At 42.3% G+C, this 19,978-nt stretch overlaps 1 protein-coding gene across 1 annotated transcript in view; it reads right to left on the bottom strand.

The window, feature by feature from the left end:
- The window catches only part of PAPSS2 (3'-phosphoadenosine 5'-phosphosulfate synthase 2), a 61,230-nt gene extending 41,475 nt beyond the window's left edge, over nucleotides 1-19,755 (bottom strand). The window contains exon 1 of the mRNA XM_087824237.1: nucleotides 19,729-19,755. Coding sequence (XP_087680363.1) covers nucleotides 19,729-19,755 — 27 coding nt within the window. The remainder of the gene's footprint in view (nucleotides 1-19,728) is intronic.
- Nucleotides 19,756-19,978: the final 223 nt, after the last annotated feature.

The following is a 19,978-nucleotide window of genomic DNA, read 5'->3' as shown; positions in this document are numbered from 1 at the left end:
TTACTTAACAGAATTAACCTAACTATCTGGTTTCAATCCTCATTGATCATACACTAAAATCACCATGCAACTCCTAATTTTGTTGCATTTTGAGATCAACGTGTATTGATACAAAGTGACTATAAATAGATGCAAAATGGCTGTGCAGGCGGCATATCAACTCTCTACCTTTTTTTATACTATGTAGTATATGCAAGATGTTTCCTCTGATTAAGTGGAAGAAACTCAAAATAGCTATTAGTGAGCCTGATTCTGGGACCATGTGTTTAAACTTCATGAATCCACATGAAGACAAACTATTTCTGACCAATTATGCAGGACGGTCATGGAGCAACCTGGCACACTCATGCAAATTTACACCACCGAGCTCAGTTTGGTTCTTGTCAGGTGATGGAAACAGAGTGAATATAGGGATATCCCCTAAGCCACCCTCAAGGCCCACGGTGTGGAACTAACATGGTTCTGGGCCTACTTTGCATGTGAGAAGCCACATGACTTGAAATACTCTACACTGACCCCAGGACCTATGGGGAAAGTACAAACTGCACCTCAGGGCTTAAAACCACCCCTCCCTTCTGTCCCCAGTTCCTGGATGGAGAAGAGAGACGTTAGCACAGTGGACTGGCTCAGCTCTACCTCTGAACCTCTCAGTCTGACCAGGCTTTCTCTGTGCTCCTCTTTCCGACAGCACCCAGTTCCCCTTATTTACCTCTGCAGAGGAGACTAAAGGGGGAGCAATGCAGCCACCCCACTTTGGTGTTCTGCATATCTTCTGGTATCTACACTGTTGGAAATAGCTTCATTTAATGCAGATGGCTTGACACTGGTAGTGGGACTATTCTTTATCATTTCATGCCTGTTTTTACAGAGTATTTTCTTTCTTTTTCAAACATCTTTTAAATGTCATGCTTCATAACTTTTCTCAACCACAAATATTCTGTGTGACTATCACACACGTGCCTTCCATCTTAAGGACTTAATCTTGAAGCTCTAACTCAAGAATGGAGGACAGCTCCCACCGACTTAAGGCGGTTTTATGGCCTAGGAAATCCTCTCAGAGTGTGCATTATAAAAATGTCTTGTTTGAATGTTAGTTATTAAATCTGCCCCCCAAAAAGGGAGGGGGGTCTTCTTGGTTCAACTAGAAAAATAAGCCTCAAGGCCATGCCAACTGGACCCTGTGTACCTACCTAACAAGCTGTCCCTGTGTTGACTTGTGCCAGTGAGACTGAGAGAGGGGGATAGAGGGTTATGCTCTGCCCTTCTGTAGACCTGCAGGAAGAGCTAACCCAGCAAACCTTAAGCAAACAGGGCTCATCTATGGACATGACTATCGGGTTTCCCCTCCCTTCTCCCAACTCTCCCTCCCTCCCTCCCTCCCTCCCTCCCTCCCTCCCTCCCTCCCTCCCTCCCTCCCTCCCTCCCTCCCTTCCTTCCTCTTTCTTTCTTGCATAGGACATTTGCTGAACTTCGATGGAAATGGAAACTTGAATTTCTTTGAATTGACACAATAAAAATACCATTTTTAAAACATGGATGTCCTTTAGATTTTCCAATATCACACTTCATTTTTGTCCTGTTATTTGCATAACTTCATGTTTCATGGCAGCCAGAGTGTCAGATAAAGTCTGAATGCACACACACTAAAAACAAAAAATATTCCTTCAACTAAGATTAGTCAGTTCGAATGTTGAAGATAAGATTTCACGACAGACAATTTATTCGGGTGCAGCAATGCTGCCTGGTGAGTTGTGTCAGACGTTATATAATAGTATATGATAAGTAATGGAGCCAATCCACCTCACCGGGGGCACGTAAAAGCCTGATAGTCCATTGAATGGGAATAAAGAGCCACTGAATTTCTCATCTAAAATACCCAGTTTGACTTGTATGAGAGGCCAGTCTATAATGGGGATAGGGAGCTAACCGTGAAGGATGAAACTTGGCTCTATCGCCATTTCACAAACTGTGTTCTTCAGACTGTCCTGGGATATAACATGGTTTTCTGGGGGCGGGGGGGGGGGGGAGGGAGGGAAGAGTGGGCATCGGCCAGACAAGCTTGGGAAGCACTAAAAGGGTCGCCAAAGTCATGGGCTTGACCTTCTGGTAGTTTAGTTTTCTTTCCAGTAAAATGAAAAAAAGAAAAAAAAAGCTTATTGTAATAGAAGATTTGCTTGCGTTAGTTGTTTAAACAGTTCGGCTTCGTTTTGCCCTATCGGGAATAGTACGTGATACATGTAATACTATATAAACAAATCCTTGAAAAGGATCTCTTTTTGTAATGTGAAAATTCCCATATCTTGTTTCTTCTGTTGCAAAGAAAGAGATTTAGTTACTATGTTAAGGCGTGGGGGTTTTTGTTATAGAAAAAGCTATCCCTTGGAAGGAAGGAGTGAGAAGGGAGGGAAGGAGAAAGGAGTCTGGCGTGCTTTGAGCCTCTCCACCTCCCCCGGCCTCTCACACCAGCACCTACGACGTAATTATTCCGATCGAATAAAGTGAAAACGGTCATTCCATGAAGCCCCATGAGCCCACCTGGCTAAAGAACAGGTTCCCAGGTTCAAACATCCTCCCTGCAAGGGGAAGGCTCGGGGCTGGGGTTCGCTGCTTTGGGGACAGCCCGTTCCACTGGAGTTTGGCACAAACTCCCTTCCTGTGGAGGCAGTTCTGCCTCTGGGTAGCTCCTGTGGCTCTCGGTGTCCTTCCCTAGGAGAGCTCCAGGCTCTTCCTTTTAGGAGCAGTAAGTCCTGGCAGGCCTTATGGTCTTGCATCTGCTCTTGCATCTGCTCTTCACAGTCCTATTAGGTAAAAGGCCCGATTTCGCCCCAGTGCTCCTTTCTCTATACCATCTTTTCATAACAGATGCATTGCACCCACATGCTCTGTTCTTGCAACAGTCTGTCCTTCTGAGTTACTATTTATTTTATCATAAGGTTACTAACATGCCCCACGTTTAATGACTTCTCTTAGTGCAACCAAACAATGGTCTACTATCCCTCCCTTTAAGGCAGGGCCTTGCTGCCCTGTAGCTTGGCCTTATTGGTTCTAAAATGCCTTCAGAAGCTCGAGGGCCTGGATGGGTAAATACCAGACGTCTGCTTTCCCTGTAAGTCTAACATTCCTTATGTCACTCTCTCGTCTTTTCTCTTTCCTAAGAATGAAGTCACGATACCTGCTACAACGTGGATGAGCCTGGAAAACATTATGCTAACTGAAACAAGCCAGACACAAAAGATCACATGCTTTGTGATTCCATTTGTAGGAAACATCCAGAAAGGAAAAATATTTAGAGATAGAAAGTGAACTGCTGGTTTCTTGGGACTCAGGGTAGGAATAGGAGTGACTATATGAGGACTCTTTTTGGTGTGATGGAAATGTTCTAAAATTAGATTTTGGTGATAGTTGCACAACTCTAAATTTACTAGGAATCTTTGAACTGTACAGTTAAAATGGGTAAATTTTACGATATGCAAATTATACTTCAATGAAGCTGTTTTTAAGAATAATCCTTCTTGTATTTATTCTTTGAAGAAAACCTTGAGCTAGCCCATTTCATTGTCATTCAGAATCTCTTCAAATTCTTATAGCGGTTCTAAAATACACAATTTTTGTCGATGACCAAACCTATACATAATAATTTATTTTAACTCTAACATTTATTTACCTTACATGTAAGAACATCCCCTGTTCGGTAGTTTCTTTATTTTGATGAGACTGTGGTAAGCATGGCTTCAAGAATTTCAAAACTATGGCTGAAGTTGAGGCTCTAAGAAATATGTGAATAAACTGTGGTATATTCACACAATGGAATACTACTATACAGCAGGGTTTCTCCACCTGAGCCTTGTTTGGGGCGGGGGGGGGGGGGGGGGGGGGAGGGGAGGGGAGGCTGTACTGTGCACTGTAGGATAGTTAGCAGCAACCTTCCGCCCACCTCCTTGCGACAACCAGTAAATGTCTCAAGACATTACCAAATGTCCCCCGAGGGGCCAAATGATTCCTGGTTGACAATCACTGCTCGGTAGCAATGAGAAGGAACAAATGCTAACCAAACACAAACACCATGGACAATGCGGATGACTCTCACAAACACAACTCAGGGCAAAAGAAGCCAGACAGCAGAGTATAGACTATACAGTGCCGTTTATATATAAAGTTCAAAACCAAGCAAAACGGACCAGATGGTTACCTTGGGAGAGAATGTCAGTGACTGGGAGAGGCTTCTAGGAGTCAGGTGGTATTCTGTTTCTTAATTGGGGTGCTGGTTACACAAGTGTGTTCACCTTATGAAAGTTCATTGGGCAGTACATGTAAGATTTATATCTTTTTATATGTATATATTATACTTTAATAAAAAGTTTTAAAACATGGGCCATTTCTGCTGCTGCAAAAAGAGGGCATTCAAGGTGATTCAGGAGCAGCTCAGCACCTTGCGAACAGGATGCTCATTCATCCCTCCACAGACCCACCGTGGCTCCTGCTGGCCCACCCTGAACTGTAAGACAGAAATCCAGTGTGTTCCGACGATGAATGAAAGCTTGTTCCTGAGGAACTTCGTTATCCAGGTGCCAAAGCCAAGAAAACCCCCACCCCAGCCCATTTTCAATTCACACTTGCCAAGCACAGGCCTAAAATTGATTTCAGTGTGAAACTGAGCTAAATGAAGCCAAATAAAGTAAGGCTCACTCCAGTGAGAAAGAAAATATGGGTCTAGTTCCCAAATCTGAGAGCATTACGAGTGCCCAAAGGTGGCAACTACTGGTGTTGGTTATAGAAGCAGAGAATGAATTGTGCTGGCTCATTCAAGTTCTCACTCACCTGAGACTCCTCCTGACCAATAACTTGCCCTTGTAGATAGTGGACCCCGTGCAAGAATGGACTTTGTGGCCATAATGACCTCTGATCTAGGCGGAGTTAGGTGACTTCAGCCCTAGGCCTAAACATCTAATAACCAATGAGTTCATGCTCCAACCAACTTAGCATAAAATAAAGCACAAAGGGCTGTAAAGGAAAACAACCAAATTACAGTTATCAAAATAGTTTTAAAAATTATAGCACAGTAATAAATATGTTTCTTTATTAATATATTAAATAATCAGATCCAGCTACTTAGGTAGACAGCTATAATGACTACATTAATTTTGTAGTAATAAAGAACACAGATATTGTTGTGATATCAGCCTCTGCCTATATCAACGTTTTAAGGTAATGACTATTTCTACATGTAATTTAAAAAGTGTTTTTATATTCAACTGTATTCTTGTGTGTGTGGTATCTGAGTTCGTGTGACACTTAGAAAGGTCTTCCCGATTCTGAGATTATAAAAGATCCATGTTTTATTCTTGTATTATATGGTGTATTTTTTACAGCTTACCTCTTTGCTCCATCAAACCTCTTCTTTTCAAAATTAATTATTAAAATATACACTAAAATGCCTATCTTTATTCCTAAGGCCAAGCATAGCTTTTTTTAAAAGATGGTTTTCTCAGTTCCGTATCATATTATTTTTTTAATCTCCATCCTTTGGCAGGTACAGACCCAGATCATGGCTTTAGCTATGGAGTGGTTCAAAGTACAATCCACATGCTTACCCACCCTATGTACCTTACACAGTTAATGTTATCCTATAAAGAGATAGGGGATCGCTCTTCAGTAGTAACTTGATAAAGGGACTTTATTCCACAAGATTTTGAAATGATGTTGCTTAAGAAAACGAAAATGGCTTAGAAGAGGCGCACAGAGTTTCCTTGGGCAGGCAATTCACTTAACAGTTCTCTATGCTAGTTCTGCACAGCGCTGGTGAGAGGGCTTGGCAAGAATTCCCTTTTCTTATCTACCCTGGTTACTAGACGCGAAGCCATTCTCTCGCTGACATTTTCTGTCCCAAGGTATTCTGACTTGCTGTAGGTGAAATTTATTTTCCATCCTGATAGCTGTATAGGAGAATTATAGGAAAAGAAAAGAATTGAATTTATTTTAGATTTAATATGTGCTGCCACATAGTTTTTAAAGTAGCTGTAACCAAATTCGCTCCAAAATAAGACAGAAGGAAAAAGAAAGTAAAAGAAAGCTGCTGTCCTAAAGAAACCAATGGTAAACCAGAAAACCTGCTGCTAATTTAAGAACTGTCATTATCGTGAGTCATCTAATCTTTTTAAGCCTAAACATCTGCATTTTAGGTTTGCCTTTTCTTTTCTTTACTACATTAATAATGAATAATCCCTGTGAATACAAGACATATTATTTTTAAAACCTAATAAGATCAAAGTTCATCAAAACCCATAATCAGATAAACCAAGGCAAGAAATCTATTCGAGTGGGTAGAAAAGGCACAACTATTTAATTCGATTCATTTTAAGTAATTTTATTTTATTTTATTTTTAAAATATATCTTTATTGATTTCAGAGAGAGGAAAGGAGGGGGAGAGAGAGAGATAGAAACATCAATGACGAGAGAGTCATTGATCGGCTGCCTCCTGCGAGCCCCCGACTGGGGATCGAGCCCGCAACCCGAGCATGTGCCCCTGCCGGGAATCGAACCATGGTCTCCTGGATCCTTTTAGATTCATTCCCATCAGGACAAACCAGATTCAGTAGGGAGGTCCGGAGACTTACGTTATCAAGAATCACAAGCTACTTAAAAAAAATCAGGCTACTCTCTTGACTGTAACTGGGAGCAGGGCAAATTCCCAGGAATAAACAGTCACCACAGCCAAGAACAGCTGCCTAAGAAAGAATGATCTCCAGATTTTTCCAGAACGCTGTCTGCTCATTAGGTAATGGCAAAACAGCACAAGAATGGCAGGCTTTAAAACATTCCAGCTGGAATATTTAATTTTAAATATTCCAAGAGGAATGCAGTCATCACAGAAGTCTGCATCAGCTGGTAAACAGCCTAACATTTTAGGGGGGGCAAAGTATGAAAAGGGCGAACGGCATCCTGAAGTAGAGAAAACCCTCCTGTTACTAGCTAGCTGGAGCCTGGGGCACATCACACCGCTCCACATTCTGTACAGTGAAAGACTCAGGGTAGGCCATGGTTCTCAACCCACGCTGAGCTGAAGCACCTCTCAGCCAGCTTCTCAAGAATCCAGCCCAGACCCCCTCAATCAGATTCTCCGGGAATGGGATCTAGGCATCAATGTGTTGTGAAACTTGGCAAGGTTGAGAAAAATTAGGTTCGATAATCTCTAAGTTCCCACTGAGATCTCAGTAAATTAAGGGAAGCATTCAGAACGCGTGTGATGTATGGAAAACAACAAAGCATAAAACCCACACAGGTGTAAAGAGAATCCTAACTAGGGACTCACAACACATAGATATTAGCAGAGAATGACATTCTCGAATGAACCTTGGCATCCTTACACATGAATAATAAATACCTTGATTAAGAAAAACAACAACAACAAAACTGTGCACAGCACAGAACAACATGATGGGTAGTGTCATTAATCTCTGGTGACATTTATACTCTTCATCCGATTCCAAATTTATAAAATACATACATATCAAGCTCTGAAAATTCAAAGATGCAAATCTCTAACACAAACTACAAATCAAAGAGTGTAAAAGCAGAAGTTTTTCATTTCTCACTCAAAAATATCAAGAGTGGATGTGAGAAAAGCCAAGAGAATTATTTTATGAGGACATATACACTCCTTGTTTTATGGAAGAAAGAGATAAATACTAATTCACGACAGCCAGAACCAACAGTACAACTGAGAAGGCATTGTAGGTTGATTCCTATAAGTGACTGATTTTAAAGGGGCCTTAAGAAAATAAAGCAAAACAAAGACCCTCCCTCATATGGCCTGCTATCTTGAATTTTAACCTACAGGACATGAGTTCTTAAACTGCAGATATTAGACATGGACCTTGTAGGGGGATCTGTGGATCCTCTGAAACTACATATAAACACTGTGTGTGTGCATGCGTGGGTGCATCCACGCATAGAGGTTTCTTACCCTTTCTGAGTCAAGAAACTCTTTGGTAGATTGTGGACCCCTTCTCAGAAAAAATTTTTAAATTCATAAAATAAAGCACAAGGGACTGTAAAGAAAAACAGTCAAATTACAGTTATAAAATAGTTTTTAAAAAGTAAAGCACAGTAATAAATACACTTCTTTATCAATATATTAAATAACGAGACCCAGCAGCTACTTAGGTAGACAACTATAACAACTACCTTAATTTTGTAGTAATAGGGAGCACCGATATTGTTTTGATACTGAGCTCTGTCTATATCAACTTTTTAAGGGAATGACTATTTCTACATTTTTTAAAGAGAAACTTTTTTTTTAAATCCCCACCCAAGGACATGATTTTATTGATTTTAGAGCGAGAGGAAGGGAGAGGGAGAGAGAGAAACATTGATGTGAGAGTGAAACATCTATTGGTTGCCTCCCACACGAGTCCTGACTGGTGATCGAACCCACAACCTTTTGGTGTATGAGACAAGGCTCTAACCAACTGAGCCACACCAGCCAGGGCCTACTTTGACATTTTTAAAATGCACTATATGCAAAGCTAGCCAGGATGAGATCATGAAGACAGACCTGGCTTCAGAATTTTTTGTTCCATGAAAATAAGAAGGTAATCAGGCTGAATCAGCAGCAAAAAAATAGTTTAGTTTCCAGTCTCCTCATTAAAATAAATGTACACTCACAAAAAAAGAGAAAAATTTAAAAGTATAGCTTTTTCCATTTCAAAGCTCAAGTGTTCATTTTTAGAAGCACATAAAAATATGTATAATTAACTGAATCACTTAATTCATGTTACAGCATTTACAGTACTAGCTCTCCCAATGAAAATGAAGCCATATTGTGTTTTGCAGCACACAATTAACTTGGTATAATCCCAATAAGAAACCCTTCATTCCAAACATCATTCAGATGTCCTTGAGTTTCTGAGACAAAATGAAGTATTATACCACTAAATGGGCAAACTTGGGCAAACCTCTACTATTATATTAGCTCACAAGAAGGCCCTAGAAAATTTACTTCTCTTTTTAAAATATTTTTTTTTATTGATTTCAGATAGAAGAAGGGAGAGGAGAGAAACATCAATGATGAGAGTCATTGATAGGCTGACTCCTGCACGCCCCCTACTGGGGATCAAGCCCACAACCCGGGCATGTGCCCTGACCGGGAATCAAACTGTGACCTCCTGGTCCATAGGTCAGCGCTCAACCACTGAGCCATGCTGTCCAGGCTCATCTCTTTATTTTAGTGACCTCATCTCTGGTTTGTAATACTTATAACTACCTATATTGGGGAGCTACTAAGGTAATTAAGAATTTATGAATACGCTTTCATGAGCATGATGAAACAAAGGTACTGTGTGTACCTAGCGGAACCCCACTATAATTCAGGGAGCTGGAATTACCCTCAAGAAAACACAACACATATCAAATTGAGTCTCCTAGAATGTGTAACTACACTCAGAAGATGCTCTAAACCACATAATTCTAGTGTTCAACATAGGTCTCAGCTACCCTTCTGAATGGCAGCCCTGTACGTGGTCCAAGGGAGGCTGTATTTTGTTACCTCTGTGTATTTTCTTACACATTTGCAACTGGTTCTACAAATGAGGCTGTATGTGACACAGGCTTCTTGAACCATGAAAGATTAAGATTCTGTGCTGAGCTGTGCAAATGCCAGTGAAACCTCTAGTCCATCCAGAGAACAGGCCTGTAGCTTGTGGGGCTTTGGGAACTTGTAACTCATGAATGCTCGACTGTGCAGAGCTCGCATAATGAACAAGGCAAGGTCTAGAGTTACATGTAAGTCACTGCAATTATTTCTAAGGACACTTATTCTTGAGTGTATGCATTCACCCACGAGAACACTGAAGCTTTGTACTATTAAGGTGAAATGTTGGGTTCAATTCCAAACACTACCGTTCCTAAAACTGGCCACAGAGCCTCCTCCAAACTAACATTTATGGCCTTTTCACGGCATTTGCTAAAATCCACATCTTCTAAAGATTACACAACATTCCAAAAAGCCGCTGAGGAAAATTACTCTCAAAGCAACTACATCATCTCTTTAAGATTCTTCGCTGCATTAATCTGCATCCACAAAGATAAAATTTAAATGTGTGTTGAAGTGATCAGAATAATCACTCTGACAGTCTTCGGAACAGTTATATCTAGAAAAAAAGGAAGAATGATCGAAAGCATGGCATTCATAGTTAGGAGGCAGCTGCTTCCAACTCTGCCACTAACGGTTGTGCATCCCAAGGCAAGTTATTTAACCTCAATAAGCCTTACGGTTCTCAACTGTAAGATGGAGATAAGAACATCAGCTACTTCATAGGACAAGATTAGACACTGTATGGAAAGTCCCTGAGTACATGCTTGTTCCTTTGCCACGTTTAGGGGAACCCAGTTGGATCAACAAAGTACATTCTTGATCACCAAGGCAGACTTATGTCATCGAGAATGAATATCATAGTGTGATGTTTAAAAGGCTTATTCAGTAACAGCCTCAACACAAAAGAAAATGGAAGAAACCAGGTATTTAGGATGACCCAGATTTTCCCATTCAATAAATGTGGCCAACTGCACCAAGACAACTATCCTTTAGGCATTATTTTGTTTCCGAGGTGTCTTGCACAGTGAAGACATGGATTCTGTGCTTTAATTTATATATTGTCACCATTCCTCTCTTCATTTAAATAACATAACCCCTCTCCGGTAAAGGATTTCAATCTCATGTCTTAGAGTTACACCCACCCAATGCCACACTCCTTCACGTGAGCATGGGCTCCAGCCTCTTACAGTGTTCACAGAATCGGAATCCAGGCCTTCGAGGCGTCTAACACAGAGCCTACGGCCCAGGGCTGCTGAAAGCGTGGACTTCCTGACCTACGATGGCAGAATGAGGCAACTCCCGAAATGCTTCTTCCAAACTCCATGGAAGGTGCCTTTTGCAATCTCACAATTTCCAGGCACTCCTCATTGGTCTCCACTGAAAGGGAAGCGTTATCTAGTTGCCGACATCCTTAAGAGTTGACCTCCGGTTGGGTCAAATTTTTATTGTGTGAAAAGTACCTCGGTGGCCTGGTTTCCTTTTATCATCTACAAATCACAGTTAAAACTTGGCTCAAGTATTAGCAGCTTTAGTGGAAACAAATCATTCTAATTATGTTGCTGAATACTGACATGGTTGTACGGCTAAGCAATAAAAACTATTACCCATACTTGTTGCGTCTGAGAACAAAGAAAATTTATCTTCCAATTACATACTTTATGTCACCATAAGGAATGAAATGTGTGTGATGCTGAGGGTAACATGCATTTGCTAGTGTACGCGTTTTACTCTTTTTCTAAAAGGTGCTGGGGAATGTCTCTAAATAGAATTCATTATTATCATCTTGAGATATATTAGCAGTAGGCAGCTGCCAAAATATTTTACAAATGAAGCAGTAATACTTTACTAGTTAACTAATCCAGCTGTGTTTGCTACTTGGCATTAAATCTCAATTCCCTGTATGAAATCTACAACTTATTAGCCACAGAGGAGCTGATAAGATTTAGCTTCTCCCGTGGGTAACTCTCTAAAGACATTTTGGTTAAATGAGTTCCCTTCTGAGTTCACTAACTTGCTTCAGGAGATGGTGAGGACTAGCTGAGGGTGTACCCAGGTAACCCCTGGAACAGTGCCTGCCACATAATAAGCGCTCAGTGCTGGTCATAAACAAGTTGCAACAGAGTAGGCATTTTCTCACAAAACATTCTCTAACAACGGAAACTCCTGATACATATGCAAATTCCCTAGTTGGAATATTGATGTATAAGTTTTATTAGATCTCTTCTTATTCATGTGGCTAATTTAAACACAATGGAGGAATGGAAATTTATTTTTTATTTTTTAGTAACTACTCAAAACGTTGTGTTAGTGACTCAATGGGCCAAGATCAGTAATTACTCATATAATTTAGGAAAAGACTTTCTATTGAGACCCAGCAATTTGGGTAAATTTACCTGGCAAGACCATATAGTTATTGTAATTGATTTTATGGTACTTTACGAACTTAGGAAACAATGGAAATGAATGGATTTAAAGATAAACTGGAAGTTCTGAGACCTACACCAGGGATGGAGAGGCTTTAGTGTGTAACTGAACTTGCTTTAACTTTCGCCTAATATAGTTTTATCTGCATTGCACGCTCTGCAATCACTGGCATCTTTTTTTAAATTTTTTTTGATAAAATGATGAAACTGTTTGAGAAGGCGTAAGGAAGAATGAGTGAGCCTGGGGACTGTTCGTTGGCCTGTGTATTCTGTCTCCAGAAGGTCAAAACAAAATACTAAAGCTAAATCAGGTTGTACTCAGTACTCAATCTGGAAGTGTTTGTGTGTGGGGGCGGGGGGGGGAGTTCTGTTGTTTTGTTTTGTTTTTAGTGTATGGAACATGGGTAGGGCCTCTTTCAAAGGGAATGTGAGAAAGAAAAAAGCACTGGGAGAGCAGTTAGGGGATCAGCGCTCTAGTTTAGGGACAGCATTGCCAACTAGCCGGCCAGAAAGATAGCCGGGGAGCTTTAGCAAAGCTGTTAAATGCTGTGTATCAACTGTAATATAAAGGGCTTGAAGATGAGTTCTTAATTTTCCTCCCAGAAACTGAATGCTAAAAATGAATTTTTAAAGGGGGAGCAGGCTAAATAAAAATTAAATAATTTAAAATTTTAACTTAGTAGCTTAAAAATGCATAAAAAGTCAGTTGGGGATTTTATTGCTTTGGGCCCAAGGCCTCTGCAAGACTGACTGGGCAGAAGGCTGAGAGAATATCAAGGTTTGGGGTGGGGTGGTGCAATTAGACAAAGTAAATGCTGTGTTTAGAACAGACTTAAAGATAGAGTTTGAAAGAACTAAAAACTATAATTAAAGAATGCAAGGCTTTAGTAGCTCTAGTTAATTATGGCAAGCACAGTTCCTGGTTGGGTTATTTAACAAATAGATGCCGAGTAGGTGGAGTGAACAAACATAAGTGAAATCTGACAGGAACTAAAAAGGGAAAGGATTTTAGAGACTTTAGGAAAACAAAATAATATACAATGGGACCACCAGCAGAGGACCCAAAAGTTAATTCAGGTTTTTAGCAGAAAAAAATATGCAAATAAAAGTCATCCCCAATGCCTTGAGTTGCCAATTTTGCTAGAAGTTGGGAAGGCATGAATTATCCATAAGTAATGATTGAGGAAAGGTGTAGATGAATGAGGTAATGGGGAGAAATCTCAGACTTTATTGTAGGCAGTCTGACTTGCTCAGTAAAGTCTGCCAATGATTTTTAGAGTACATATGGGGCATAAGTTAAAAAGAAAAAAGTAATTGTAGTAATATTAGAATGGATGTAGAAAGAAGCTTAGTGGGGGAATACCTTTCTATTTAATAGATGGAATACTGCCTGATTCATGAATCATTCAATAAAGCCCATTAGAACTTTAATTTTTTAAAAAAAAGCTTAGTGGATAACTTGGCTGACATGGCTGAGCAGTAGAGCACTGACCTATGAACCAGGAGATCATGGTTCAATTCCCAGTCAGGGCACATGCCTGAGTTGTGGGCTCATTCCTTGGTAGGGGGTGTGCAGGAGGCAGCGGATCAATGACTCATCAAGATAATTCTATCTTGTTCTCTCCCTCTCCCTTCCTTTCTCTGAAATCAATAAAGATATATTAAAAAAAAAAAAAAAAAAAGCTTAGTGGATAAAAAGCAATATTTTAAACAACAACACACAGAAAGCAGATGTTAACTAGATATTTAAAGCAAATGTTAACCTAGAACAGAAATGATCAACTTTAATGATGTAGCTTTTGATATATTTATGTGTTTTAGAAAAGCTTACTTTTATTGCCAAAAGTTAGTATTTGGTGCTCACCAGATTGAGCTTGTCATGTTTATGATAGTTGTGTTTCCACAGTACCAGTTATAGCAAAATCAAATTCAGGAGTAAATTTGAAATGCAGAAAGAGTTGCTGATAAGATGTTAAAGGAAACCACACCAGCCAACTGATGGAAGTCATTTTACACACCATGTGCTATCAGAGGCAAGTTATATTTCAAATTTTAATACAGTGGCTCTTGCAGAGAGAAAAAAATATTTCCATCTTGTGCACCCATTTATTCTAAATTAAAAAATTATTTGGTGATCAAAAAGGTAGGAAAGAATAAAGACCAAATTTTTAATAAATTCCATATTTATGGTCAACCAACTAACCTTCATGAGAAGCTTTATTTAATCTTTATCCGAAGAGAAGCAAAGGGAGTTTAGACATCAGTGTGAGTCTGAGAAGGGGATTGCTCCTGCGCCTGGTGCCGGGCTTGGGTAGAGAGGGGCTGGATAGCTTTGGGAGCTCTGAAAATGGGGGGCACTGGGCGTACTTCGGATCTTAAATAGATCCCAGAGGAGAGGAGGCATTAGACTTCTGCAGCTTGCAGAGCCCCTGGAAGTCCCAGCCCGGCTACAGCAGACAGCATTATGCTGGGAGCATGGAGGAAGCACCGAGCCTCACTGAACTCCCCGAGTTGCGCTGGAGCAGCACAGTGACCTCGGGGTCCCCAGAGAGAGCAGGGAAAAAGCAAGAAGACATGCTGAAACCGGAGGGTGACACAGGATGAGACGGGACGACGGAAGTCTCTAAGGATGCTGGCATCGGCAGAGGCCGCAGGACACAGCGAGCACCCCTCACCCCAGGCCTTAGCAGCTTTGTAGGGGGAAAGGATTAAACTAACTGTCTATGACCTAAGTTTACTTGCTCGTAAAGGCACGATACAGGAATGATAGGAAACATTAGTGGTACATAGGAATAGAGAAGAGGCAGAGATTTTTATTTCCAGCAATGACGGTCTAGGTTATACACACCAAATGGCTGGTTATAATATAAAATAATCTCGTTAAAAACATGAAAGAGCTGACAAGACAGTAAGAAGCTGTCAGGCCAAATTCTGTAGGAAAGCATGAGCCTACGAGGTGAGCAGGGAGGCACTTTTGTCCTGATAGGGGTGGATCCAATATGATTTTGACAGCCTCACCTGGGAGTTGAAACAAATCAGAGCCCATAATCCAAGTGGGGCGAATAAAAAGGCCTTCCTTATGTTAAGCTGAGGCTCCTAAGAGTCACACCCCAACAACAAGAGAACCAGAATAAAACCACTGCCCGGTCTGAGAGGCTGCAAGGACAGTTGCCTTGGCATTGAAAGGTATACGCAGGGAGGTGAGGTCCCTGAGAAGTTGTATACACAGGCTGGCCCTTGTGTGCAAAATTGCAACTCAAATCTACATCACCTGGGTGGTCTAAAAAACTGAGAGTGGTAAATTTAGGTTAAAGTGGCTCCAGACTAGTAATGCCACCAAGCACCTGGCAGGAACAAAAGCAAATCCTCCGGGGGGGGGGGGTGGTGTTGGGTGGAGGGGAGGACATTCATCCTAAGCCTCAAAGAATCCATGAAAGTAATTTTTCAGTGGTAATAACAAATACCCAGCAAAACTGAGCAAGCCCACAAGAGCGGACAGATGAGGGGTGGAAGTGGGGGTGGGATTCAAAGAAAACTCTAGATCCTAAAAGCAAATTCATTCTCTAATGAATTCTGTAGCCATTTACGCAACAAATATTTATTGAGCACCTACTCTGTGCCAGGACCTATGCCAGGTTGCTGGGCATATATGCCATTTTGGCTGTTATATGAACAAATCACCCAGGGGATGAAAGGTTAGTTGAACTGCCATTATATTTATGTTTATTTACCTTTAGTTTCTGTGTTTTCCTAAGACTTCCAGACACAAGGACTGAAGAGTGCCCATTACTATTTAGTGATAGGTTTTGAAATAAACAATAATCTCCAAGGACTGAGATTCACATCATTGATTCCTTTCCCAGACTCTCAGTCCCTAAAGGTTCCATGTTTGAGTTAAGCCTAATTATCCCCTGAACAAACCACAGAGCCACGTGCATGCAAAGAAAAGTGATGAAAGACAGGGAAAACTATCTCAGAGACATAAAACTCAGACTTAAGTACATTTATCCTTAACTGTGAAAGTCCAAACAGATGAAAAAGAATAGCATGAATTAGACATTAATTTTAAGGTATATCTGGAAACAGCTGAAGGCACAGGAAGGGTGGAAAGAATTGAGTCCATAATTTACTTATACAAAGATTGCGTTTCTTGGTGACGGGTGGTTGGCAAACTCTTGCTAATATCTGGGTTACTCTGGTGCGTTTACACTAATTACCAACCTTTGGCTTCTGCCTAGCTTTTCACAATAAGGATTCAAATAGTCAATCTCTATACTTCTGCATTTGCTCTTATTATATATTATATAAATATTCTGGCGGTTATTTACTTAGCCTTCAGGATGGTATGACTTGTGCTTTCTTCTTGTCTGCCAAACCAGAACACTATGGTATAGTAATAATAATAATAGCTACTTATTCTGGGTCTGCAACTGTGCAAAGACACTTTTTAGGAGTTATTCAGTCCTCACGATAATTGTAAGGGGTAAGTCATTGTTACCCCCATTTTGTGCTCAAAGTTGGGCAGACCTGAATTCAAATCCTGCCCTGCTTTTGTCATTTCTCCTCCCCTAAAGATGGGGCTCAGCTTCCTGGGTGAAGGCTGCTGTGGGGATGAAATGAAATACAGTGTGGCTCAGTACAGTGTGGCCTCTAGGAAGCACCTGTTTCTTCTTTCTTGCAATGGTTCCTTGTCATGAAATCCATGTCTTGACTTAGGCAGCATCTTCGAATAGGTAGACAACCTCTTGCATTTATGAAGAGTGTTCTGCTTTCAATACCCCTTCACTTCCTTCCCAACCATTGGCTTGTTTGATCCTTTGAAAGCTATATTAATACCTTAGTTGACATTTTTAGATTGGTTGTCTTCAGGACATAATAACTGTCTGTCAGCCTTGACAAATGCTAATCCAGGAAATGATGTGAGAAGAAAGGACTTTTCTTTCCAGTCCTCTGGAGGCAGTCCGCCTCCTTCCTTCTCCTAATCTACGTGTGTGTGCAAGAGGTGTGGGGGTGGCCAGTGTTGGAGGTAATTCAAGGGTGGTAGGGAGGGATGTGACACGTAGGTGTCCTAGGCTTAGCATGCCCAGCACAGAGTGAATGTGCCACCGTCCCTTATAAAAAGAACGTTTCTTTTCTTTTTTTCTCAAGCTTGTGAGAAAATCATCCTACCTTCTCTTATTTAAACCAAAACTACATACTTACTCTTCTTACAGTGGTCTGGATTGAAAGGCTATATTCATCAATGTGGCAAAAAATCCTGGGAAAGATGCATTCACCCCAATATACTGCCTGGCACACAGCAGGGACTCAACAAATATTTGAAGTTACTGCAATGACTGCGGTGTATCCTCTGTTGACAATGAAGAAAATGCAATGCTTCCTCACTTCTAGGGTAGCCTCCTAGATCAGCAAGATTCACTTGTCAAATAACTGATTAGTTGAGAGGTCACACAGGTGGACAGATTTTGTTTTGGCCTGCAAGGTTTCAAAATACATTTTGAATTAACATTTAAAGCTTCAGCGGTTTCATATACATTTACAGCTTGCTTGCTTTACCCAACAGTATCTATCTGACCCTTTTGCGAACCTGTGCTGGTGCCTGAATTATAACTGTGGGCTAAATAAAAGTTCAGAAGTCCTGTCAGCTAGATCAGGTGTTCATTTAATCCTAAAAAGAACACGCCCCAAACACCCCAAACAAAAACTAGAAGGTTCAAAATGTGCGATTACAAAACCCAAACTCCCAAGGCCCTCAAATTTCTCTCTGAGAAAGGACTGTGCAGCTCCCACAATCAGCTTGTAAAGCCGTCTTCTCAAACCCTCCACTTCACGGGTTCTTGCTAACTAGAGGCATGAAGAGGAAACACCATCTGCCCCTTCACTACTAATGCTTGAAAAAGCTCCCCACCCCCATCAGAACTGGGAAAGAATTCCTGATGCAAGCAGGGAGGAAGCCTTAAAACTCCACCGACATAAAAAGGTACTAAATGCCACAGTTGCTTGTCGTTTAGAAGATACCATTTAGAATTTTACAGAAATTAATCAAATTAAATAGGCCTAAAATGCAAGTGATTTTTCACTTAATATTTTTTTTTTAAAAAAATATCTTTATTGATTTCAGAGAGAGGAAAGGAGAGGGAGAGAGAGAGATAGAAACACCAAGGATGAGAGAGTCATTGATCGGCTGCAGCCCGCAACCCGGGCATGTGCCCTGATCGGGAATCAAACCCTGATCGCCTTGATCCTAGGTCGATGCTCAACCGCTGAGCCACACCCGGCCGGGCTCACTTAATATTTTAAAATATATTACAATACTGAGAGTCTCCCCACTTTAAAATCATTCCTATAGAAGGCACATAGATCCTGACGATCCTTCCCTTTCACATTGATGCCGCCTCCCTCCAGGACCCTCCTTTGCTGGTCCAGTGTGGTCCCCTGAAACCACAGAGCCCCCACTCCCTTTCCCTTGCTGCTCAAGCCCACACTTCTAGCCCCTGCACCAAGTGGCCCCTTTCCTTTCCTTCCCTAATTCTTGTTTTTTCATCTCTCCCTCAATCCACCACACATACACCTTAAAGATATTTCAGTAATAAGTATTATATAATAATAGTAATAAAATTGTTATACATTACTAATGTATTACATTAATAATACATTAATATTACTTATAGTAATAAATACTTATTGAGCGCCTACTATGTGCCAAGCACAAGTTTATTTAAAAGAAGTCAGCCCATTGAGTGGCCACCATAATCACCTGAGGCTCGCAGGGTGGCAGCCAAAGAGGAGTGTTCAGCAGTCAGACTGCTGGTTGGGACCTTAGCAAGGCTCGCAGACCACCTCTGGTGTGGTCCAAGCGCCGTCTGCAGGGCTCCTTCCAACTCTTAAGAGTCTGTGGTTACTGCTGTCATATTCAAGGATGTGAAATTTATAGAAGCTCCTATCGCTGAGTGGGAAAGGAACTTTTGCCTTTGGCAAGCCCTCTGTTCCCCATGAAAGGGATGTCCCAGATTAATTCTGGATAAAACTGAGCCTCCTCAAAACAATCCCCTCATCTCACTCCAAGGCGAGGAGTCGCCCTGGCTGAACTTGAGGTGCCACCAGATGCCAGTAGGGAGCGGAATTTAGCTAAGGGTTAAAGCCTGCCAGTGTAGAAAAGCAATTTCCTCCAGTAAGTCTAGATAATTGCAGTTTCCTCTATGAAAGTCCGTCATCAAGTCCACGACAAGGAAGGTCAATGGACGAAGTTCCAATGCCTGTCGCTGACGTTCGCCCAGAGACCCGACCTGGCAGAACCGGAGTCAGCTCAGCCCTCCCACGCAGCAGAAAAGGCGGGTCGGGGCAAGCTCGCGGGGAGGAAAGGACATTTCTCCTCTCTCCTTTCGCTAGGTTCGGACCTACTCTGCAAGCTCGGGGGTCTGGCCGGGCGCGACCGCTCCAAGGCGCGTAGGTTCCCAGAGGCGCGCGGCGGCGGGGCGCGGGCGCGGGCGGGCGCGGGTGCGGGTGCGGGCGCGCGCGGGCTGCCCGGGGTCCCGCCGAGCCTCGCCCCGCGGCCGTCCCTCCTCCGCGCCCCCTCTTCCTCCGCCTCCCCCGCCCCGGCCCCGCGCCGCGGCCGCTCGCCCCCTCCCGGGCAGGGTGGGAGCCAAGCGCCCCGGGAGGCGCGGCGCCGCGGGCTGGAGGGGAGGGGGAGAGGCAGGCGACTGGAAGCCTACCGTCTTCTGCTTCTTGACCCCCGACATGCTGGCGGCGGCGCCGGCACGCTGGGACTCGGGGCCGGCTCCCGGAGCGGACGCTGGGACGCGCGGGCGGCGGCTGCGGGACGCCGGGGAAGGAGGTATAAAAAGGCTCCGCAGACACGTCGCACTTCCCTTGACCAGCCCCCTCCTCCTACTCCTCCTCCCGCGCTCCTCTCCGCCCCGTCGGCCCCGCCAGCGGCGCCCAGCCCAGGGAACCCGGCCGCCG

This window comes from Miniopterus natalensis, chromosome 14 (assembly GCF_054644295.1).
Source record: "Miniopterus natalensis isolate mMinNat1 chromosome 14, mMinNat1.hap1, whole genome shotgun sequence".
Taxonomy (NCBI): Eukaryota; Metazoa; Chordata; class Mammalia; order Chiroptera; family Miniopteridae; genus Miniopterus; species Miniopterus natalensis.
The sequence above is the reverse complement of the archived record's forward strand: the minus strand, read 5'-3'. Positions and strand labels throughout refer to the sequence as shown.